The 26,048-nt window shown below is 34.8% G+C and overlaps 2 protein-coding genes and 2 pseudogenes across 2 annotated transcripts; 2 read left to right on the top strand and 2 right to left on the bottom strand.

Annotated features, from left to right (window-relative positions):
- Positions 1-370: 370 nt before the first annotated feature.
- Positions 371-3,010, bottom strand: LOC120163410 (annotated as a pseudogene).
- Positions 3,011-4,340: 1,330 nt separating this feature from the next.
- Positions 4,341-6,328, top strand: LOC120163448 (annotated as a pseudogene).
- A 327-nt stretch (positions 6,329-6,655) lies between these two features.
- On the bottom strand, positions 6,656-8,748 carry LOC120163456. The gene is made up of 4 exons (XM_039173392.1): positions 8,324-8,748; positions 8,026-8,247; positions 7,233-7,258; positions 6,656-6,982 (listed from the first exon to the last, which is right to left on the bottom strand). The coding sequence occupies exons 1-4, from the start codon at positions 8,663-8,665 to the stop codon at positions 6,736-6,738; spliced, it is 837 nt and encodes a 278-aa protein (XP_039029323.1). The 5' UTR covers positions 8,666-8,748; the 3' UTR covers positions 6,656-6,735.
- Positions 8,749-9,386: 638 nt separating this feature from the next.
- Positions 9,387-9,932, top strand: LOC120163409 (cell wall / vacuolar inhibitor of fructosidase 2-like). The gene has a single exon (XM_039173350.1). The coding sequence runs from the start codon at positions 9,387-9,389 to the stop codon at positions 9,930-9,932; it is 546 nt and encodes a 181-aa protein (XP_039029281.1).
- Positions 9,933-26,048: the final 16,116 nt, after the last annotated feature.

The raw sequence follows: 26,048 nt of genomic DNA, 5'->3' as shown, positions 1-26,048 counted from the left end.
GTCATGGTTGAAGAGCGATGTGCCCGGATGGAATTTTATGAAGAGTGACATGTACATACATGAACACATGATTTTATGTCCAAAATGTGAATTTTCATTAAGTTATATTAGAATTTAGAGTTTATTAAATTAGATTATCAATAATAATATAAAAAAACTTAAATTATTTGAAAATTTAAAATTTTCAAAGAGTATGATCGTCTCGAGTACACCTCGATTCATTCTTGGACCTATGCAATTTTGTGTGATTCTTTCTTCTTTAAGAAAGGCAGATTGTCGACGAATATCAATTCTTCCTTCGTGGATTAATTCTGAAAGTAGAGAATCCGAAAAAAAATGGGCGCAAAGGTGCAAGTCGATGGTTAGAAAGTTAATCATCAATACACAGGTGGCATTTATAGAAGGCCGGCAGATTCTCAACGATATCTTGCTCGCAAATGAAGTGATCCATTCCCTCAAGTTGTGGTCCTCCATTCTGCGGCAGCGGCGGAGGGTGGTTTTCGTTCATTTTCTTCAGGCTTTGTTGATGCTGATATATCTGTGTTAGCCTCTCAAGTTCCCTCTTCAATGCTTCTTGATGATCTGATCGAGGTAATTTTAAACACATTTTATAATGGAATTTGCATCGCACTGTGTATATATATATATTAGGGCTGACCAACCAAACCGTGTAAACCGAAAAATAGATTCGAATCGGATTATATGGTTCGGTTCGGATTTTTCAATTTGCGGTGGTTTAAAAAATAAATATATAATTCGGTTTGGTTTCAGGTTTTCCATATGGAAACCGTTTGAATCGAATCAAATCAAATTAAAAAAATAAATATACAAAACAAATTCATTTTGAATTTATTATATAACAAATTTAAATAAATAAAATTATTTTTTATGAATTTAAATTTATATATTTACACTCGATTTAAGCTTTAAATTTACTTTTTTTTGTAGGTTGAGTTTGAAAAATAGTGAATAGTCAAAAATGCAAAATCGAACCAAAACCTATGCTTTTATGCCATTCAATTTGGGTTTTGGTTTCAATTTTTAGAAACCCGCAAAGTGCGGTTCGATTCATTTTTAGTGAAAAACAGAACCGAACCGAATACACCCCTTATATATATATATATATATAAATAATCATTGACATAACTTATAGAAAAATAATTAATTCAATTAATTAAAATTAGGGATGTAGTTATGTTGAAATGGACAAAACGATGTCGTTTTGACAGTATTTATGTCTAAAATAATGTCATTTTAGGGTTGTATCGCTTTTGGCACTAAAATTTAACAAATATTTAGTTTTATGCTATAAAATTTTTCGACCGTTGCTGACAGCCAATCGTTGCCCGTCACTGGTCGTAATTCATGATAAGATTGATATCAAAATGTTCACATTTCACTCTTCTTTCTTCTCATCGGATTAATTTTTCAAGAAACTCACTCAAAATCGACAAAAAATCAATCCAAAGGTTCAATGTGCTAATACTCCAATATCCTTTTATGGTCGTTCGACGAGGATAGTTTTAAAGTATGTTGTTCATCTAATCGAAATAATGCTTCTTTCCATTGGAATTTTTGAACAAACTTCCCAAACCCACGTCCTAAAAATGATGGATTTTTTGTTTAATTTCATTCATTGTGAGTGAGTTTCATGGAAAATCAATCCTACGTTGAGAAAAATGGCGAGTGAAATGCGAATGTTTTGATATTGATCTTGTCATGAAAACTGACTAATGATAGAAGTGATTGGCTACTATCAACATATGAAAAAAGTATTTGTGACAAAAAGTGATATGTTTAAAAGTTTAGTGACAAAATCAATACATTTCTAAAGTTTAGTGCATAAAGGAAGTTGTTTTTTATGTCAATAGTCGCACCAAAACGATATCGTTTAGTCCATATTATTATACCATTTGAATTTTATCGGTCTAGTAGTATAATTAATATCAAAATCAAAATATAATATTATAGTTAGAACAATTAAAAGTTCATTAGTATAAATCATATATCACCTAAAGTTAGAATATATCTAATGTAGTTTACCCTTAAAATTATAATGGTAATTAATAATTAACGAACAAGTGGTGTTACCATCTTTGAAAATCTTGTCTTGAGCCAAAGCAGCAATTCTTTGCTTTAAAGCACTATTTTCAACAGTAAGCATCAATCTTTTCCGATCCAGAACTGCAACCCTCGGCGATAATGCTGATACTTCCGTCTTCATTTTTCAACAAACAAATGAACAATACGTTACGTAGAAAAATACGTAAAAAAGCTGTCACATATATATATATATATATACATGCATGCATGCTTGTATACCTGTAATGTTGTTACGCTCCTTTCAAGCTCTGAAATATATTGCAGCTTTTTTACTCTTGATCTTTGCGCTGATTGCCGATTTGCCAGAATTCTTATAATCCATCAAAACAAATTAAATAATTCATTGAAAAAAATAAGCTTTAATGGGTTTTGATTTTTGTTTTGTTTTTGTTCGATATATGTTTTTTTTACCTCTTAACCCTCTTTGGATCAATGATCGGATCACTGCCATTGGAGGTCGATGGAGGTTCCGAAGCTTGTGTTTCGTGTACTTTGCATGAACTTTCCACCTCTCCCTGTGTCGGCTTCTCATCGTTGTTGCTATTCTGATCGGACATCGGCGGCGTGGAAGGGCTCGTCAAAGAAACTGTCGTCATCGGTGGCACGGTCAACGTGACATCGTCGGTGAATAAGGCCTTGAGCTGCTCGTCGTCGAGGCGGTCGAACATGTTTGGTTCTGTCATCATGGCATTGATGACCCCCCTAGTTTCTTCCTCCAATGGTTGGTCGAGGAAGGCTATGAAATCGACGCTGATGGAACGGCGATGGGCTACGCGACGTGTCGATGAGAAGTTGAGGAACTCGTCGGCCCACGACGGTTGGTGGTGGTGGTTTTGATGGTTAGAGTCATTCGTGGTGGTGGTGGAAATGAAGTTTGCCATTGTGGGCATTTCTTTTGATAAGGAAACGAAGTTTAATTGACATTTGGTGGGATTTTATTGAGGGTGAATGTTGGGTATTTTTGGAGAGAAGATTTTGCCATTCTAAATCAATGGTAAAATCGATAGAAAAATATATTAAATAATAAATATATTTAATAAAGCATAGATTAAATTTAATAGTAATATATTTATTTAATATATATATTTTAAAAATAATTATGAAATTTCATATTTTTTTAAAAAAAATTAAAAAGTTATTTAATTATTATTTAAAAATATAATATATATAAAAAATTAATTTTTGATAAATTCTAAACATTCTTAATCCTATATGGAAGATAAGCTCTAGAGAAAGATGGAAAGTGCTCTTAATAAATATAGAACTCATGACCTAAAAAAAATGAGGAAACAAAAATGAACAACTTAATCAATCGATCAAAAGTGTTTGTTTATAAAAAATAATTAAAATTTATAAGTCAAATAAGATATAATATATTATTAATTTTATGTATTACATCATTCCAGTTAACAGTTACGGATGATAGTAACAATGCAATGCTCATTTTATAATAAATTTAAGAATTTAGGGTAAAATATATAAATGATCTCTCGATTATAAGGTGATGTTTTATTGAGTTCATTGACTATTAAAAGTTACAAGATTATATTTTGATTATAGAGTATTATTTTGTTAAGTCTCTCGACAATGAAAAGTTACAAAATGGTCAAATGACTAATCATATGTTCCAAACTCGTCATTTTTTGTTAAAATTGACAACCTTTGGAAGTTAACTTGCTTATTGAGATATTATATAATCATATTTTAATAATGTCTACTGACATCGCCATTGCTTTCGAGCACTGACTCGACGATATAATGTTTCTAGCACTGACTCAATCACATAATGTAAACGAAAAGTCGATCGACAAAATATAATTCAAACGGTTCTGTGATCATATTTTATCATATCTCAGTCTATAGGTTAAAATCTAGTTTAGACAACCGTTATTTTTTTAACTGAAAAATATGAGTCTGAAACATATGAATAGTCAGATGACCATTTTATAACTTTTAATAGTTGAGGACTCAATAAATCAATGTCCTATAATCAAGAGATCATTTTGTAACTTTTAATAGTTGAGGGATTCAACAAAGTAACATTCTATAGTCAAGAGATCATTGTGTGATTACCCAAAATTTAATACTTATTTTATAATTTTAAAAATTTAGTATTAAAAGTTTTATTTTAAAATAGTTCAATGACCGTTTTTTAATTTTTTTCCCCAATTCAAACTCTTTCTCTGGTGCCACTCATCTTTGCCATTTGATACAATTTCATATATATATATTTCCATAAAGGAACCTGAACCGGTGAGCCAATATGGCGGCTTATAGAGCGGACGATGACTACGATCTCTTATTCAAGGTGGTGTTGATCGGCGATTCGGGTGTTGGCAAATCGAATTTGTTGGACAATTCGGGTCGATGAAGGTCATTAAGGCCCAGATTTGGGACACTGCTGGACAAGAAAGGTTCATTCTTCTACTTATTTTCTGGTGGTTTCTATTAGTTGTAAAGTTTTTGAATTCTGATATATTCGAGGGAAATTGGGTGTTTTCCGTATTGGTGCATTGAATTATTAGAATGTGCATTTTGAAATTTGGATTTCTATTTGGTTGCTGAGAAAATGGAGGAAAGCTACACTCGCATCATTCTCATACTCTCATTTTGTTTCGTTTTGTTATGTTCTTGCATTTGGGTTTTCGGGTTTTTTCAGAGTTTCTTACTGGTTTGAGGAAAAGAATATGATTATTAGATTAGTGTATTGGATTGGTGAAATTGAGCAATTTGTGTTGTTCGTTGGATTGCTTGGTTGCTAAGAAAATAGGATTGCTTGGTTGCTAAAAAATAGGATTGCTTTTAGATTGGTGCATGTTTAAGCCTATGTGAAATGCAACTTTGTTGATTGACAGGTTATGGAACTCAATTTGGGTTAGAAATTAGCATGTATTAGATTATATACAAAATCTCAGTTTGTTTACTAACGGACAGCGCTTAGGGAAAATTCATAGATATATGTTACGATTTGATTCATTACTGAAAATGTTGAAGAAAAGAAAACCAACTTCTCTTAAAAGTTCTAGTTGAATCTTCAAACTGTATTTGCAAGCGTCTTTAGGATATAGATCAAGAGGAAATCCTTTGTGTATCTGATCCACGGATCATCTTTTAATGGTTTGTTTTAGCAAGATTTTCGTTTAGTTTTACATTTTGTTGCTGTATTTATTCTATAGATTGATCTTGCTTTAGTGTTAAAGTTCACGTTATCCATGAATTGAGCATGTTGTCAAGTGTCTCTTTCAGTTCCGATGATCCTTTTATCCATAAACTCTGATGTTCGGACTTGTATGAATTGCATTTTTACATTTCTCTGAATTAAATAAAAACTGCATCGAGAAGCTTTAGGGAACGAAATGAAAATTCTAGGTTGGCTCTCCTTGGTCTCGAATGTTTTGGGTGCCGGAATTTCTGGAAGGGTGTGCAAGGTCTATGCTATGTAAAAATCTCTCGACCGACTTTGGCGTCACTAATTCAAGTGCATTTGTTTGAGGTGTTATTGGTGTAAAATGAAGATAGAAATGATTTTATATTTGAATCACACTTTCTCCTGTAAGTCAATTGTTTCGAAAGTTTTCTGAGAGCTGATTTATTGTTTTGTTTTTTTTGCAGATACCGGGCAATTACAAGTGCATACTATCGAGGAGCTGTCGGTGCATTGCTTATCTATGATGTCACTCGGCGTGTCACATTTGAGAATGTTGAGAGATGGCTGAAGGAACTACGGGGTCACACGGATTCCAGTACCGTGATTATGCTTGTTGGTAACAAGGCAGACCTGCGACACTTGCGTGCCGTTGCCTCCGAGGATGCCAGGGCATTTGCTGAAAGAGAAAATACCTTCTTTATGGAGACGTCTGCACTTGATTCCACGAATGTTGACGATGCATTCACCGAGGTGCTAACTGAAGTATACAGGGTTGTCAGCCGAAAAGCACTTGAAGTAGGTGATAATCATGGGGCATTGCCCAAGGGACACTCCATCAATGTCGGCGGCAAGGATGATGTTTCATCTGTCAAGAACACTGGCTGCTGTTCCGCTTAGCCTCGGGTGATTTCCGTGTCCTAGTTTCCTCCATTTTTCATCTATTCAAGCACAAGACATTCCTCATTCTTCTAGGATCCTTAAGCTTCCCTGAGATTTGAGGTACGAGACACGAAAACCGGCATCTCCTCAGAATTCCGGTAATGTCATTTGATCCAAGTTCTTTTTCTCATGGTTATTTTAGGGTATATTTCATAGTTCTTATAGTTTTAGTTGATTGATTAGAATACATAGTCCTTTTATTATTATTTATTTATTTCCTACAGATCTAGTTTTGGATATTTTTAAAAGTGATTTTGGTTAGTAATGGAAGATAACATTGGAATTAGCTATGAAATATTTTAATTAAGGACAATCAATTAACATTTTGATTTTTTTAATTATATTATGTGATAGCCCAACGGAGAATAAAATAATTAATATCATCTTAAAGATATCGTTATTGTTCTATTACATTTAAATCGATTTGATGATGTAACATTTACATTTTCCCTTTATAAATAAAATATGTCAAATATACATAACATGAGATTCGAGCATAGATTATATACGAGAAAATAACACAAACACGAACACAATCTCCATTTTTATTGTTTATCATCTGGGTTCCGATCCTCCCTTTCCCTGCTATTAGTCAACTCAGTCCCTTCCACAGCATTTTGTTTCACTGAACTCAGTGAGCCAACATTCTGCTCACCTTTATTCTCATTTTCATTAATCATGGAACCTTCCATGATTGGACTCAGGGCGAGTTGGCCAGAATAAAGGAACAAACCAAGAGAGTTGAAGCCATAAACAAATGTTGCAAGGTAGCACAATCCATTCACAATAGTCCTACAAATCAGCATATTAAGGTATGAGACCAATAATGAATACTAATAACATTATTGTACGTACCGGATACGAGTATATGTTCAACACGAGTGATCGATTTTTTAAAAAAAAATTCATGTATTAGAAGAATCCTTTGAAGGCCATATTCCCACACCTATATTCAAATATATATATATCGGAAAAAGATATCGTAAACAGATATTATAACTAAAATGAAGAGTAGACGCAACATAGATTAATAAGGAACTACCTGATAGTTATTGTTATCTGACGAACCTGCAAAGCATAAAGATGAAAAATGCTTGAGAAAAATGACAACGTTTAAATAAATTACTGACGGTAACATTTAAGTTATAACGATTATAGACAATTCATCTCTTTTGATTGGGACATAGAGTCATAGTCAGTGATTCATGGTAGTATTGTAGACAACTCTAGACATCTGATTTAAAGGGGGGAACTGAAAAAACGAAGACGAAAAATGTTGAAAAAGACCAAGATCATCCAAAAGTCCCCTCCCGTAATCTTGACCGAAGAGTTTTATAGTGACTCATGATGCCAATATTAGGCTTAAGTTTATATAATGACTACTCGTAATCAGTAGATTGAATGAATATGATCGTTTGTCAATAATCATGTAAAAAGTCTTACCAAATAAGAATAATTAGTCATAGAATATGAGACTCCGTAGGCTATGATCCACAAAGGAAACCCTTCAAAGGACCCTCTTATTCCAGAATTATTTGTTAAGGAAATCCAGAAGCACCCTATACTACATGAAGGTCCCTGTATACATTAGTTTCAGCTATAGATAAGCCCGACACTGGTATACTCGATCGATTTTTATATATTTGAAGGATCATATCTCGAATGTATATCAGACACAGTGATGGATACAAATACTATAGGATAAATGTAGAGTCCGGTTAATGGTCATGTATGTTTACAGGTCACACTACTCACCTACTCCAAGAATTAAGCAGCTAAAAGCTATAAGAAACAATTAAAATGAGCCACAGTTAAGGGTAATTGAGAGGACAAACCGAGAAATTATCAGAGATTGTCTGGCGGCTAAGAGCTGCCTCAATGGTAGTGGTGAACTTAAAGAGAAAAACAGTAATGACACCGGCAATCAAGCTTCCCAGCAATGCATCAACTGGTGTTGGTTTCGATGATTTGGTTTTAACTGAAGCAGACCCCATTGCTTTCAACTTGTTCAGTGACTTTTCCTTCAATAATTTCTTCGTCCCCGATGATCTCAATCTCTATACACAGCAAAACAGAGTAATCAACCAAGTTTTAAAGATGATTGAAATATACCAGACAAGAACGGGAACTCACGAGCTCTTTAGCGCGCTTAGCACGTCGTCTAATGGAACGAAACAGGAAGGCGGCGATGGCACCGGAGAGCAAAACAGTGGTGGCTGTTTGGAGCGGAGAAGAAGAAGAGAAAGACGAATAAGATGGTGGCAACTCGATGGGATCGTTTCCTTCTTCTTCTTCAGCTTCTGCTGTGGTGGTACTTAAGGGTTCTCGCGCTGCTAACAATGGCCGAAAATGGACATTGGAGTGGGCAGATAAAGGGGAGAAAAAATTGGGGTTTTGGAGAAGGAAAAGTCGGGAAGAAGATGGTGGATGGTGGAGGAGGGTGGAAGGAGAAGGAAGGAGGAGAGCTTGAAGCATTTGCAGCAAAGGGTTTCGGATTCTGAGAAGAAGGATAAAGGAAGAATCTTTTTTGGTGGCTTTTGATTAATCATTTCAAGTGCACAAAATATCTGTTACATATGATGTTGCTGTTTGCTCCCAGCAGCTTGAACAAGTGTTCTGTTTTAAGACATGTATTTTTTTTCGGGGGAAAAAATATCTATGGTTCATTTTCATATATAAAAACAATAAAAATATATATTTTAATTTATTAGCATTAAGTTTATTTAGTTGAAATGAGAATTAAAAAATTAGGGTATATTTATTTTGATGTAATTGTTTTTTTAAATATATTGTTTGATTCAACGAACTAACAATCCGTTAGTCTTGTAAGATTAGACACTAAATTGTTTAATCAAAGTTAATGATTTGAATCATGATGTTTGTAAATGAAGCAAATTAGATTGAGAGAGTCGACTTCAGCTCTATAGTATCCGATCCAAATTAATTAATTAATAAATTAAATATTAATAGTTATATAAAAGTAATGATTTAATTAATAACATGAGCTGTAATATTACTTAAAGCAATAATCAACAGTTATTTACATTAATGTTTAGGATTTTATCATCAGCAAATTAATTAGCATAAAAAAATGGTAAAAAATCATTCATAGAAGGAAACACTAACAAAACAATAGCAATATAAATAAATTACTGTAAACAAAGAAATTATCATTCACTAAACAAAAACATCAACAATGGCGAAGTTCTGGTTCTGCCTTTTCACCATTTCCCTTACCACCTTAACCTTCACATTACAATCCTTCCATGTAATGTCGAGTGAAGCGACGATAATCGAAGTCTGCAACAGAACACCGGACCCTAGTCTTTGCCAGACATGTCTTCACAGCGATCCGAAGAGCGCAACAGCCGACATCAAGGGCTTGGGGATGATATCGATCGCGTGTGGTACGCGCGATGCCAATAAACTATACACTGATACGAATAACGTGTACTCGAGCACGAAGGACCCTGCACTTCATAACCTACTTGATGAATGCTGGTGGAGATTTGTTGGGGCACGGGATAATATCGAGTCGGCAGGCCGGTTTCTGACTGATAAAGGGGCCGATGCAGCGAAGCTCGCGATCACTCGGGATGCTATGCCGATGGTTTCGTATTGCTCGGACCTCTTCAAGAAAAACCCGTCGGTGGCCGTGCCGAAGAATATCATTGACGAGACGAATGTTGTTAGTACTGATTGCCAGATTATATTGGGGATTTTGAATAATATTAGGCCGTGATCATGGGAAAGAGAGCATCAAGACAAAAGACATGAACTTGTTTTGCTCTAATAATTTGCGTTATCGATTTTATTAAATTAAATAAATATATTCATTACTTTTATATTTATTAATTAAATAAACGAACAAAATAAAAATATATTTGGTTTATTTATATTTATAAACCAGACCTCTATATAAGGGTGAGAACCAATCTATATGAACATCAAGAAGAATCAATATGTATGGCTTTTAATAATCAAATGTAACATTTATGGGTTTTATTTATTGCAAATTGTGTTTTTATTTGTAATTACCATATTGGAAGAAACTGAAATTGGAAATTTGTTCTTCAATTGTGTATATATAGAACTCTTTATATTTATGGTTGCCATCTAATTTAGACGGTCATTATTGAAAAGTTCAAACTTAAATTGAGATAGTGACATAATATAATATAATAATAATTTTAACCTATATTATGCCGCGGCCGTCTTTCGGTTGCGCTCGGAATTAGGCTTCGACTTGAATAATTGGGTTAGAGTCGCCACCGACCATTTTAGAACGAATTTAGGTGGGTCGGACACCATCTTACCAGATCTGCGTTTTACCATAAACGTGTCGGGTTCAGGAGTCGGTTACAGTCAAAGAAGGATTAGCACCCTTGAACCACCCTTTCGGTACCAATTAATTTATCGATTATCTTATTTGCAAAAATTTGAAATTAAAATTAAAATTAAAATTTAAAAGCATTCGATTCGAGTTGTTTACCTTTGATCAGTTAGAATTCTTCTTAAAAAGTCGAAAAAAATATTAAATAAATTAAAGAAAAAACATAAAAAAATGAAAATAAAATAATAAATCAAAGGAAAAAATAAAAAAGAAATAAATAAATAAATAACAAATAAAAAATACTCAAACTTAACTATGAAATTATGGTCTATTATTAAAAGATTATAGTCCATTGAAAAGAATAACACAAGCATGATTTGACCAATTACACTTGATTTAATACTTAACACATTATATGGGATAAGAAGATGATAATAAAATAAAGAAATAAATACCAACATGTAGACATATACCTTAAAGACCCAGTTTTCTCCAGAAAGAGACAAACAACACAATTGATCTCCATAACTCCACTTACCACGTCATAGTCTACGCATTATCTTTTGTTTTTGTAAGCAGTAGCTATAGCATTAGAACACTCGAATACAAAAACTTCCAAATCTCCATTAATCCATCCTTATCCTATCGAGTCGAGAAAACAGTCTTCAAAGATCCAACTTGGTTGGTTCACGCACATAGGGCTTATCATTTGTCATCACCTCAAACCTCTTCCCTCTTTCAGTATATTTGACCGCGGATGATTAAGCTGGAAATGAAAACTTCTTTTGGATCGAGGAGGCTCCCCAGAAAGTGATGCTTTAGGTTGAAGAAGACAAGAGATGAATCCCTCGGTTGCCGAAAAAAGGCTTCGGCCGAGAGGTTAGTACCCTCTCTCCCTTTTGTTTCTAAATGAATCTCCTCGATATTTCTTTAAAAAACTCTGTATTCTTTTGTGTGTATTTTGCTCTTAATTCCCCCATTCGGATGAGATTACAAGCTTATTTATAATATTAAATAATCTATTTTTAGATTAGTCTTTGAGTCCTAATCAAACTGTGTTGCTTGCTTTTGTTGGTTGTTGAGATCAAGGCATGGGGCGAGAGGTCTTCGGTGGGTTGTTGCTACGTGAGGAAGGCTGGTGAGATGGGGGCGTTGGGTTTATAAAAAAATACGGACGAAAATGGATATCTACAGCTGTTGAGTTGAAAAGTCAAATAAAACAAAAAAAAAATTCGATGGGATTTTGAGCAACATGGGCGGCTGGCAATAAATGGGCAGCTAATGTTGAAATAGAAATGAAAATATTGTAAATTTAGTCATTGTATTTTTTAGGGTATTTACAAGATTAGTCCCTAAGCTTCAACTATAAATACCCTAGCTTATTTAGCTTCAAAATCATCCCAAATCATTTCTTTCTCCTAATACTAGAGAGCTTTCTTGTGAGTAGTAAGTGTTTTGTAAACAGCTATAAATTTGCTCTCTTAGTAAAAAATTTGCAGTAGTCCGGAGACGTAGGCATAATTGGTTGAACTCCGTTATCAATTTCGGGTATTATTTTTTCGCTTTTATTTTGCATTCTCACTAATTTGGATATAGGGAAATTACTCGTACTCGGTTTATTTCCCAACAACTGGTAATTAGAGCTTTTGGTTGTGAATTTTGTCAATTTTTTTGCGAGGTTACTATTCATTACTATTCACTTGAATATTGAATTTTATGAATAGTAAAATTTTGTCGGCGATACGAATTTATCGACGGAGGTGTTCTAATACACGGAGGTTCGCAGAAATTGTCAGAAACGATCCAAAGAAGCCATATTCGAGTGGGAGTGATGGCTGCAGACGAAGGGAAGATGAAAATTGAAAAGTTCGATGGTACGGACTTTGTCTTTTGGAATATGCAGATTGAATATTTTCTGTACTAGAAAAATATATATGAACATCTCTTAGGAAAGAAACCAGAGGGCATGAAGAATGAAGATTGGGCTCTTCTCGACAGACAAGCCCTCGGAGTTATCCGACTGACATTGACCTGAAATATTGCTTTCAACATAGCAAAGGAAAAGATCATGGCGAGTCTTATAGCGACTCTCTCTACTATGTATGAGAAGCCATCGACCTCAAACAAAGTTCATTTGATGAGGTGATTATTCAATTTGGGGATGGCGGAAGGGACATCATTGGCTCAACACCTAAATGAAATCAACAAAATTACAACCCAGTTGAGTTTCGTGGAAATTGAATTCGATGATGAAGTTCGAGCTTTAATTCTCTTATCATCTCTACTAGACAGTTGGAATGCTACTGTTACAGCAATTAGCAGCTCGCCAGGAAATAGTAAATTGAAATTCGACAATGTTCGGGATGTGGTACTGAGCGAAGAAATTCGACGGAGAGAATCGGGTGAAACATCAACCTCCTCAGCCTTGCACACGGAGTCCAGAGGGAGAACGTCAGAAAGAAATTCAAATCGTGGCAGATCGAAATCCAGAATGGGAAAATCAAGAATGGGAAAGAAAGATTATACCTGTTATAATTGTGGCAAGAAGGGTCACTTTAAAAGAGATTGCCGAGCACTGAAAAAAGATACCAGCGCATAGGAATATGCCAATATGACAGAGGAGGCATGTGATGCCATGATTCTAAGAGTCAACAGTCCGATTGAATCATGAATATTGGATTAAGGGGCATATTTTCACTCAACTCCATGCCAAGAAATCATGGAGAACTATGTCAGTGGTGATTTTGTGAGGGTTCATCTAGCTGATGATGAAACCTTGAAGATCGTCGGAAAAGGAGACATCCGATTAAGGTTGTCAAACCAGACCACCTGGACGCTGAAGGGAGTGAGAAATATTCCTAGCCTCAAAAGAAATTTGATTTCTGTAGGACAACTTGATGGAGAATGATATAGCACAACCTTTTCAGGTTGTGAATGGAAGATTACCAAAGGAGCACTCGTCATTGCTCGTGGTAAGAAGACTGGTACTCTCTATGTAACATCAAATTTAGAGAATATCATTGTTGCAGCAGATGCTGATGGAAAATCAAACATATGGCACCAAAGGCTTGGTCATAAGATCGAGAAAGGGATGAAGACACTTTTGTCAAAAGGGAAGCTGTCGGATCTAAAGAGTGTAGATATCGGACTATGCGAGAATTGTATCTTTGGCAAACAAAAGAAAGATAGTTTTGCAAAGATTGACAAGACACCCAAGGCATAAAAGTTAGAGTTGGTTCATACTGGTGTATGGGGACCATCTCCAGTTCCATCCCTTGCAGGCTCACTATATTATGTCACCTTCATCGATGATTCTACAAGGAATGTGTGGGTTTATTTTCTGAAGAAGAAATCAGAAGTCTTTGATACCTTCAGAAAATGGAAGGTCATGGTGGAAAATGAGACTGGTTTGAAAGTCAAACAGTTGAGGTCTGATAACGGAAAAGAGTACAAAAATAAAAGATTCAAAGATTTCTGCGCAAATAATGGGATCAAGACGGAGACAACAGTTCCCATGACGCCGCAGCAGAATGGCGTAGCAGAGCGTATGAACAGAACTCTAAATGAACGTGCCAGAAGTATGAGGATACATGCTGGCTTGCCTAAAATGCTATGGGCTGAAGCTATCAACACTGCAGCTTATCTGATCAACTGTGGGCCCTCAGTTCCCTTGGATGGTGGAATACCAGAGAAAGCTTGGAGCAAGAAAGAAATAAACCTTTCACACTTAAGAGTGTTTGGTTGTATTTCTTATGTACACATAAACTCTGCTGAAAGAAGTAAACTTGATGCCAAGTCCAACAAATGTGTATTTGTTGGTTATGGTGGTGATGAGTTCGGTTACTGGTTTTGAGACTACGAAAATCGGAAGATTATCAGAAGCAGAGATGTCATTTTCAATGAGAATATGATGTACAAAGACAGATCAATCATAGATTCAAGTATCTCCAACACCGAAGCTGAAACAAAAGAATTTGCTGAGTTCGAGGAGATTTCTTGAAATGATGTTTAGATCAGTCCTGAAGTAGTTCAAGAAGAACCAGATACACCGGAACTAAGACGCTCCTCCAGAATTCCTAAACCAACCCAGCGGTATTCTCTTTCTTTGCACTACTTGTTACTGACTGACAATGGAGAACCAGAGTGCAATGATGAAGCAATGCAAGTAGAGGATTCAGTCAAGTGAGAGTCTTCCATGAAAGATGAGATAGACTCGATTATGTCAAATCAGAAATAGGAATTAGCTGAATTACCATCAGGCAAGAAAACACTCCACAACAAGTGGATTTACAGGATCAAAGAAGAGCACGATGGGAGTAAACGCTAAAAAGCAAGATTGGTTGTGAAAGGTTTTCAGCAAAAAGAATGTATTGACTACAATGAAATTTTCTCTCTAGTCGTAAAACTGTCTACAATCATACTTATGTTGAAAACTGTAGCTGTAGAGAATTTACATATTGAGCAGCTAGATGTAAAGACAGCTTTCCTTCATGGTGATTTAGAGGAAGAAATCTATATGAGACAGCCAGAAGGCTTCATAGAGATAGACAAGAAAAACTGGTATACAGGTTGAAGAAGAGCTTGTATGGTTTAAAACAAGCTCCTAGACAATGGTACAAGAAGTTCGATAGCTTTATGAGCAGCTGTGGTTTTACCAAATGCCAAGCAGATCATTGTTGTTACATCAAGAAGTTCAACTACAGCTTCATTATTTTATTGTTGTATGTTGATGACATGTTTGTTGTAGGTTCAAACATGCAAGAGATTATAAACTTGAAGCAAAAAATGTCGAAGCAATTTGTAATGAAAGATCTGGGCGCTGCAAAGCAGATTCTTGGGATGAGGATCAAGAGAGACACAAAGTCGGGGACTTTGATGTTATCACAGGCTGAGTACATCAACAAAGTACTCTCCAGGTTCAACATGCAAGATGCTAAACCAATAAGTACACCTTTAGGTGTTTATTTTAGACTCTCCAAAGAAAAATCACCAAAGACGGAGGAAGAACGTGCACACATGGTGAAGGTTTCGTTTGCCTTTGCAATTGGAAGTTTGATGCATGCCATGGTTTGTACTAGACCAGATATTGCTCAAGCAGTGAGAGCTGTTAGTAGGTACATGAATAATCCAGGCAAGGTACACTAGGAAGTTGTCAAATGGATCATTAGATATCAGCGGGGGACTATAAACAAAACACTTTGTTTCAAAGGTGAAGATACGATAAATGTCGACATCAGAAGTAGCACTAAAGGGTATGTCTATACTCTAGAAGGAACTGCAGTGAGTTGGGTTTCGCAACTACAAAAGATAGTTGCTCTCTCCACAACTGATGCAGAATATGTCGTTACGGAAACCAGCAAGGAGATGGTTTGGCTCCAACATTTCTTGGATGAGTTAGGTAAGAAACAAGAAAACAATGTCTTGTATTGCGACAATTAAAGTGTTATCCATCTAGCAAAGAATCTGTTTTTTCATTCCATGATGAAGCACATACAATTGAGATATCATTTTATCAGGTCTCTTCTGGAAGATGGGATTTTGAAGCTTGAAAAGATTAGTGGAGCTCAAAATCCGGCAGACATGTTGACAAAGACGGTGACTACGGACAAACTGAAGTTGTGTTCAGCTTCAGTTGGCATTCTAGAATAACAAGACCAGAAATATTGTTGCTTTGATCAAGGTGTGAAGACATATTAAAATCAGTCTTCAAGTAGGAGATTGTTGAGTTGAAAAGTCAAATAAAACAAAAAAACTTTCGGTGGGATTTTGAGCAATATGGGCGTATGGCAATAAATGGGCATCTATTGTTGAAATAGAAATGAGAATATTGCAACTTTAGTCATTATATTTTTAGGGTATTTGTAATATTAGTCCCTAAGCTTCAACTATAAATACCCTAGCTCATTTAGCTTCAAAATCATCCCAAATCATTTTTTTCTCCCAATATTAGAGAGCTTTCTTGTGAGTAGTGAGTGTTTTGTAAACACCTGTAAATTTTCTCTCTTAGTAAAAGATCTGTAGCAGTCTGAAGACGTAGGCACAATTGGTTGAACTCCGTTATCAATTTCGGGTATTATTTTTCCGCTTTTATTTCGCATTCTCACTAATCTAGTTATAGGGAAATTGCTCGTACTCGGCTTATTTCCCAACAACAGCTGCCCCTCTTTGTCCTTTTTCGTGGAACAAAAAATAGGACAAAGATAAAAAGACACAAATTTTCGTTCAGTGGAGTTGAAGAATAACTCCCTGTCAATTTGAGTTGCAGATGGCTCCTCCGTCGCGAAGTCGAGTCTATCTTGGAATTCAAACCGTATTTAAGAATTTGGACTGGAATGTGGCTTCTCATTGCCAAATTATAGTCAACCTCGGACTTCTTCTAGGTTTAAAGACTTTGGTTTAAAAATTCGACTGGAAAGTAGTTCCTTAACTCCACTATGCGGTTGACAGGAACTCGAAAGGTCTTTGTTGACAGATAGCTTTTCTCGACTTAAGCTATGCTGCCGGAAAACAGTTTCTTGTCACTAAGGCACGGCTAACCCATATCTTCTTCTCGACTTGAAAACCTCGACTGCAACCGGACAGTAGTGCGATTGATGTGTCATCAAGCTGAATTTAATCGGACTCGACAATTTGTTGACTGATATCCCTTCTTGCCTTGAGCTATGCTGTGAATAATGTGCCTTGAGCTGAATGGAATCGAACTCTAAGGTCTTTGGCTGATAACCCTTCTAGCCTTGAGTTATGTTGCAAATAATGTGCCCTCGAAGCTGAGTGTAGTCGAACTCGAAGGTCTTTGTATTTCAAGAAAAATGTTTTTTTTCAGGAGAAACGATTTCAAAGGTTTTTTTTCTGTGTTTCAAGAGAAACTGTCTCCTGGGAGGCAAAATTTTGTTTCAATTGAAACATATTCAAAGGTTGGTGTTTCAAGAGAAATTGTCTCAAGAGAGACAAAACTTTGTTTCAAGGGAAAAAGAGAGACAAAATTTGTTTAAAAAGAAACTGTCTCAAAAGAGACAAAGACAAAATTTGTTTCAAGAGAAACTGACTCAAGATAGACAAAACTTAGTTCCAAAAGAAACTGTCTCAAGGGAGACGAAATTTGTTTAATGTAAAACATATTCAAAGATTTATTTCAAGGGAAACTGTCTCAAGAGAGACAAAATTTGTTTCAAGGGAAACATATTCAAAGATTTTGTTTCAAGGGAAAATGTCTCAAGAGGGATAAAATTTATTTCAAACTATCTCAAGAGAGACAACTTTATTTTGAGTAAATTAGTCTCAAGCGAGACGACCCCTTGTTTCAAGAGAAACAATCTCAAATATGATTGTTCCTGCATGTTAAAGAAATCCTTTCAGAAGCTCTAATCGTTGACTTCAGGAAGTCAAATCTGTGGATGGCATGTTTGATGTGACGCTAAATCACTTCATCGGGCACAATATCCTTCTTCATGAAGTTGAAATCATGGATGGCTCCTTCGCTGTGAAATTGATCTTTTAATTGGACGCCCTTCGTTGTGATGTTAAAATCCACACTTGTAAATTGCATCTCTTTGGAGTTCAATATATTTCGCTGTGAAACATGAATCTGCAAAATTATGCACATATGCGAAGCTATGGATGCAATGGTCTTATGTGTGCCTAAAATGTATATGTGAAATATGTTATTTTAGTATTTGGAGAGAAATCTCAATCCCTGATTGTCAGTCTTCTTGATTCTGGAATTTTGAATTTCTTATTCTTGATCTTGGATTCTTCAATATGTTTAAATCTGATGTACATAACGTTGATCTGTGAAGAGAATAATTGCGTGGGCAGTCTTCAATCTATCCCTGACTCAGTTTATCTTCATTTTTACCAGGGTGTATCATTGCAAATCTCAACTTGAGACAATTTGTTTTCTTTGCTCCAACAAATTTTACCAAAAAATTTGGCTTCTCTTGCCCCAGCTTCAATCTTGAGCTTCGGAGAGATATTTGTTGATTTTCAAGATATGCCTCCAGAGAACTTATCTTGTTTGAAAATGTTTTCCTTCTTATTTTCAAAATTTTGAAAATTATCGAAAGGAATTTTTGAAAATGTTACTTATTTCTAGGTTTCGCAATTAAAGCAAATCATAAAACATGAGTTCAAAGAATATCAAAGGAATCAATGGCTCTTTTAATGCTTTCAGAGTTATAGCTCTTTGACAAATATTCAAGTGGATGAGTTGGCTTTAGGTTGACCTAAAGTTTCAGCCATAAAAAATGTCATTTTTCGGTCATTGCAATATGTTTTTTCTTTGGCTTGGCATTTTATTGGGATGCAGACAAAATGACATAACTAACATTATCAATTACAAGACCTTCTATTTCGGTTCTCTGAAATCTTCCATTTGTTCAAGTTTTGTAAGCTCTTCTAACAAAGGTAGTGCATAAATATCGGTCTAAAAATGAAATTCTTGAGTGCTTGTGTGAATTTGACTATAACAGGTGTTCCTTAACTCCTTTAGTCCATTTTTACCGAAACTCCTTATTTAATTTTGCCATTGTATGGCTAGTTGGATCCATAAAGCCAGGGCGTTTAACCAATTGCTCTAGAGGGACAACTCAATATCATTGTATAGATATTATAATCACCTTTATTAGGCTAGCTGAATATTATCCATAAAGCCGGGGCGTTTAACCAATTGCTCTAGAAGGACAACTCAAGCTTTATTGTATATTATAATCGCCTTTATCAGGATAGTTGAATCTTATCCATAAAGCTGGGGCGTTTAACCAATTGCTCTATAGGGACAACTCAAGCTTTATTATATATATATATAATTATAATTTGGGTATACGGATTCAACTTCTTAAGTTTGTCAAGAAGAACCTGTTATAGTCTAGGTGTTGTTGAAAGTTAATGACATCATCTTTAGAGTTCAATTTCCAAGCAACTGACCTGAACTAGATTCACTTACTCGACTATTACATATGTGAAGATCATTATCATCACTGAAAGTCTTAAACAAAAAGTATAGTAATGTCATATGCAAAAGATGCCCTATATTGTCTGCAACTATACACATCTAAATACTAAGCCTTATGAATGGAGAAGACTATATTGGTTATTTGTAAGAGAAGGGTATGGTGTTCGGGCTTTTCGGGGTAAAGTCCTTGTTTTGTTACTTTGTCAAAGATCTGTAACTCTGAATCATTTACAGGGTTTTTTAATTCAGTTGATATTCAAAGAATTTCAAGTTGTAAATTTGATTCAATGCTCCGCATAAATTCATTGAAATATCCAAATAAAGTTCAAAAACAAGTTCCAAATATGAGAAAGTTCAAGAAACAAATTTAAACAAGATGCCTCAAAATTGAATAAGGCCTCATCTAGATGCCCCACTTGCCCAAGGAGCATTCATTTGATTCAAGCAAGGCAACCGTGAAATAACCTGGTCAACCAATAGTCCTGGTTCGTAGTGATGAAATCCAAGGTACTTTGTTGATTTTGATTTATTTTCTTCCGGTTCTTTCTGTAATCTTAGTATGTTCTCTTCAAGTTGAGCAATCTTGGCTTCCATTTTGCTTTGTGCGAGTGTTGTGAGGATGACACGTGTCCGAAGCTGGTGGAGGTACGTCCAGTGTTTGTACCCATTTGTTTATGAAAATCTTTTGCTAGATTGTGTGGATGCAATGAAAAAATAAAAAATTATGAGAAATATGCAAGAATGCATGATGCATGAAATGTTAGAGGCATTGATTTAAAAAATGTGTATGTTATTATAAATAATCCTTATCAAGGACAAAAGTGTTACGTCTGAGGAGACAAAAAACATTTTAAAGGTATAGACCCCAAACAACTTTGGACTAATTGATTTGAATACCCTGTCGAACCATTCCGGCTTCTCTGGCTAAACTGTGCAAGTGACGAGTTGCTTGCTCCAAAAAGTCTCGAATGACTGCATCTCCGACTTTCACTCTCTGCCGAGCTTGTTTCCAATGAAAATGTCATTGGAGCCCTCAATATGAAGTTTATCGGCTTATTTCTTGAATGCATCCATAATGGTCTCCAGCATAGTTAGGGTTTTACCATCTTGTTCTTGTAGTCTTTGAAATGACACTCCAGGTCCGTAACCTTTTTCTTGTCTTGCCCCTGTAACTTTTTCCATATCGTTTTGGAAAAGTTGACTTTTGACGTTCTTGGTGGAAACCTGGTCTATTTCAAGTCTTTTCTGACCATAGCTGGACTTTTGAGCTTTTCATCTCTTGTATTATAACCCCTTTGTCCATTAATACAAATTATTTACGTTTAACAAACATATTTTTTGTGGATCAACATCTCTTTTGAATGATGCAAATGTCAAAAATTGAAAGAGAACAAAAATGAAAAATAGTTATTGGGGTAAATCAAAACAATAATAAAAATAAAAAGTCTTAACACACATGATATCTGCCCCACATGCTTTAATTCCTACCCAAACATGATCTCTATCCCGCAAGTTGATTTTGAACAAGTCTTAACTACATAAATTTCTAGTTCACATGCTTTGAACATGAAATAAAGAAGGAAATAATATCAAAGCAGCTTAGGGTTTGCAATGAGATTTTAGGGTGGGCTCTAACTCCTTGTAGTCTCCTGGTTTATGTTCTAAAAAAGGTACCCGAGTTCTCCTTGCTGGTGCCCCCTTGGGCTTGCAAGACCCTTAGTCCTAAGCCCATTACAAGCTTGTATAGACTAAGTTAAACTCGAGAGGAAACATTCCCTTATGCTCATGCGGAGAATAAATTCACACGAAAGCATAAGTTATATGAATCCCGAAGGTTACTTGCTAGGCCCATACGGAGAATAAATTGTGACGGTCATTATTGAAAAGTTCAAACTCGAATTTATTCTTCAATTGTGTATATATAGAACTCTTTATATTTATGATTGTCATCTAATTTAGACGGTCATTATTGAAATGTTCAAACTCGGATTTAGATCGAGATAGTGACATGATATAATATAATAATAATTTTAACATATATTATGTCGCGGTTGTCTTTCGGTTGCGCCCGGAATTGTGCTTCGACTTTAATAATTGGGTTAGAGTCGCCACCGACCATTTTAGAACGAATTTAGGTAGGTCGGACACTATCTTACCTGATATGTGTTTTACCAGAAACGTGTCGGGTTCGGAAGTCGGTTACGGTCAAGGAAGGATTAGTACCCTTGAACCGCCCTTTCGATACCAATTAATTTATCGGTTGTCTTATTTGCGAAAATTTAAAATTAAAATTAAAATTTAAAAGCATTCGATTCGAGTTGTTTACCTTTGATCAGTTGGAATTCTTTCTAAAAGAGCCGGAAAAAATATTAAAGAAATTAAAGAAAAAACATGAAAATAATAAAATAATAAAATAATAAATCAAAGGAAAAAATAAAAAATAAATAAGAAATAAGAAATAAATAAATAAATAACAAATAAAAAATACTCAAACTTAACTATGAAATTATGGTCTATTATTAGAAGATTATAGTCCATTGAAAAGCATAACACAAGCATGATTTGACCAATTTCACTTTATTTAATACTTAACACATTATATGGGATAAGAAGATGATAATAAAATAAAAAAAATAAATACCAACATGTAGACATGTACCTTAAAGACCCAGTTTTCTCCATAAAGAGAAACAACACAATTGAACTCCATAACTCCACTTACCACGTCATAGTCTACGCATTATCTTTTGTTTTTGTAAGCAGTAGCTATAACATTAGAACACTCGAATACAAAAACTTCCAAATCCCCATTAATCCATCCTTATCCTATAGAGTCGAGAAAACAGTCTTCAAAGATCCCACTTTATTGGTTCACGCACATAGGGCTTATCATTTGTTATCACCTCAAAACTCTTCCATCTTTCAGTATATTTGACCGCGGATGATTCGGCTGGAAATGAAAATTTCTTTTGGATCGAGGAGGCTCCCGAGAAAGTGATGCTTCAGGTTGAAGAAGACAAGAGATGAATCCCTCGATTGCCGGAAAAAGGCTCCGGCCAAGAGGTTAGTACCCTCTCTCCCTTTTGTTTCGAAATAAATCTCCTCGGTATTTCTTTGAAAAACTCTGTATTCTTTTGTGTGTATTTTGCTCCTAATTCCCCCATTCGGATGAGATTACAAGCTTATTTATAATACTAAAAAACCTATTTTTAAACTAGCCTTTGAGTCTTAATCAAACTGTGTTGCTTGCTTTTTTTGGTTGTTGAGATCACCGGGAAAATCGGGTTTGTTGCATGAGGCGTGGGGCGAGAGGTCTTCGACGGGTTGTTGCTGCGTGAGGAAGGCTGATGAGATGGGGCGTTGGGCTCATAAAAGAAATACAGACTAAAATGGATGTCTACATATATTATATTAATTTGATTTATCATCAAATCTAATTTTTATTATATCATCTGCCACTTTAAAGAAATTACATTTCAAATTTACTTGTGATAAATATCAAAATACCATTTCACATCTCGGAAGCTAATAGCTCATATAATTCGATAAATTCATAAAACAGGTCCAACTTATATGGCATTGTGGCTTGTCCTACAAATAAGTGGTCACGTGGCAACCAAACATTTAAAGTATCTAATATAAATATTATAAGTCCATAAAGAAATTTTTTCGGCCTCTCCCTAGAGATATTCTTTCAGAATATTCTAAACCTTTCATTAGGGTCTCGATTGATCTGTGGCTCTTCGTCCATTTTTTACCACCAGTAGAGATGAATCATTAATAGTTGGTCTCCTCCACACCCTTTTTACATTGTATTTACTATCGTAAACCACTACTTCATTCATTGTACATCAATATTGGTGCAGTAAATGTGAACTGAAGAGTTTCAAAAATCAATCATGATGTCAAAAAATCCAAACATGCAAACTTAAGTTCAAACTGTAGACACATAATTTCGTCTCCACACTTTTATAATATTTACATATATATATTAGTATTACTCCACACTTTTATAATATTTACATATATATATTAGTATTAATTTTATTTATTTCTTGCATATTACAAGACCAATCTGCTGGCCCAACAGTGGACCAAGTCCAGCACATGTGACCCACTGGAGTTAGGGTTCCTAGAACCCTAGCAGCTTCCCCATCCAGCGCCGCATCACCAAGATTCCAGGGCTATGACGTCGCTCCAAGACCCCCATCACCGCACGTCTCGCCTCCAACGACCGGGACTCTCGGCCACGCAAAGAAACAAGCAACAACAATCAACATCAGTGTTTTACTCTAATTTAAACTCTAAAAATAGCCATTTCTGGGCTATAAATATTATGAAAAAGCACACAAGTTTAGGATTGACTAGGAATTTGGCAAGAACATCATACGAAATATTACGAGAGGGAGGTCACGAAAACATCACAGAAAACCGAAGCAAACTCAAAGCATTTGTAAACGATTCGCATAGAAATAAAGAGGTAGTAATTCGTTTTACCTTTGTTCGTTCATCTCTTCCTTTGCATGTCATTTTGTGCTTGTGGTTTGGCTTGAAAACAGTCAAAAAATGGAAGGCCGAGGACCCGGGGAGGGGCTTTTCGAGAAGATCTTGCTAGATCCACCCTCCCGAGGCCATTTTCTTTGAAAAAAATCGTTGTTTTCTTCTGGAAAGCGAGACCCTCGTTCTTCGTTGGTGAAGAACATTCGAGAAAATCAGAGAAGAAGAGAGGGTTCGGCGAGAGAGATGAGAATGAAGGTTTAATTTATTTTTTTAAAACATTTATATTAACCAGTTAAACCGCGTGTATACCCGACCCAATCTCTTGATCTGCGCATGTTTACGAAGTAAAGGGTAAACTACCCTTTTGGTCCCTCGCTGCTTTTAAAGAATTATTTTGACCCCGAATTTGCTTTTGAATTGGTCTCTAATTCTGATTTTCTTTCAATTTAGCCACTTAACTTGTTTTTGATTCAATTTAATACTTATACTAACCTTTTTTTATTTATTCCATATCATGTAATTATATATATATATATATATATGTATTTTCTATATATTTCATCTAGATACTTAGTGTTAATACATATATTATTTTAATTAACTTTTTGGTCATTTCTTTATCTAGCTACTACATCTTATAATTTTATACGTTATATATGTATTTTTTTTATTATTTACCAACTTTACTCATTTTATCTTATAATTATATTTCTATTAACATTTTATTTTTTTTTGTATTTATGTATGTATATACATATATATATATATATTCATTTTACCTATTATTGATATTTTTCCTTTTCAATACTTTAATATATATATTTCTCGTTCATTCATTAATTATTTATTCCATTTTTATTTTATTTATTTCCCCCTTTTACTTTTTACTATTATTATTATTTATTTATTTATGCTATTATATTATATTTTTTATTATTATATACGTATATGTATTACTCATTTTTTTTACTTTTTATTTTTATATATCTTTTATGTATTTTTATATTCTACATATATATATATATATATATTTTATTTATTATTTTCATCATTATTATTTCATTACTATTTTTACCATTATAACTGTTATTTTTATTATATGTATATTACGCATTTTTTTTTTCATTTTCATTGTTTTATATTTTATTTTATTATGTGTATTTTTTTTCTCCATTTATATTTTATTATATTTTCTTCTTTTTCTTTATTTGTATTTTCGTTTTTTTTCCTTTGCATATTTTATTTTATATTTAGTCATATTTCATTCTTTCTTTTTTTTGTATACATTGTTTTTTTATATTATTTCGTTTGTTCGCCTTATTTTTCTATTTTATTACTTTCATTACCTAACCCTTTCCTTGGCTTTTTGAGAGAACTTCAAACAATCAGTGGTAAGCAATTTGGATCAATATTTTACCTTTTAATTTAACTTTCAATTTTCTTAATTAAAGACAACTGGAAATTACACAGTACCGAAAGGGCAGTTCAAGGGTGCTAGCCCTTCCTTGACTGTAACCGACTCCCGAATCCGACACATCTCTGGTAAGACGCAGATCAGGTAAGAAATAGGGTATCCGATCAACCCATTTATTTTTAAATAAATGATCGGTGGCGACTCCAATCCACATTTTCCTAAGTCGAAGCCCAATTCCGGGGCCCAACCGAAAGACGGTTGAGACAGCTTGGCGACTCCGCTGGGGACCTAAGTGAGTCAGGCTAAGGTAATTTCCAGTTGTCTTTTTAATGAAAAGGTAAGTTTAAATTTTAAGGTAACATTTCGATCCTTATTACTTACTTTTGATTATATTTTCGAGTAAATAGTTGTACTGACCGTTTTTTAATGATTTCAGCCCTTAAAGATTTTTCATCCAAAGGCTCTATACCCGAGTTCCGAACCCGTTTTAAGTGGGGGTGAAAGCGACGCCTTCGTGTGAATTTATTCACCGTATGGGCCTAGCAAGTAGCCTTCGGGATTCATATACCTTATGCCTTCGTGTGAATTTATTCTCCGTATGGGCATAAGGAAATGTGTCCTCTCGAGTTTAACTTAGTCCACACAAGCCTATGATGGGTTT

This window comes from Hibiscus syriacus, unplaced genomic scaffold (assembly GCF_006381635.1).
Source record: "Hibiscus syriacus cultivar Baekdansim isolate YM2019G1 unplaced genomic scaffold, ASM638163v2 tig00111445_pilon, whole genome shotgun sequence".
Taxonomy (NCBI): domain Eukaryota; kingdom Viridiplantae; phylum Streptophyta; class Magnoliopsida; order Malvales; family Malvaceae; genus Hibiscus; species Hibiscus syriacus.
This window is presented reverse-complemented; position numbering and strand designations above follow the sequence as displayed.

Coding starts and splice junctions, on each gene's coding strand:
- LOC120163456 (XM_039173392.1), bottom strand. CDS start 8,665: ATGCTTCAAGCTCTCCTCCTTCCTTCTCCTTCCACCCTCCTCCACCAT. Junction 8,248..8,323: donor CTAAGCGCGCTAAAGAGCTC/GTGAGTTCCCGT, acceptor TGCTGTGTATAG/AGATTGAGATCATCGGGGAC. Junction 7,259..8,025: donor CAATCTCTGATAATTTCTCG/GTTTGTCCTCTC, acceptor TATGCTTTGCAG/GTTCGTCAGATAACAATAAC.
- LOC120163409 (XM_039173350.1), top strand. CDS start 9,387: ATGGCGAAGTTCTGGTTCTGCCTTTTCACCATTTCCCTTACCACCTTA.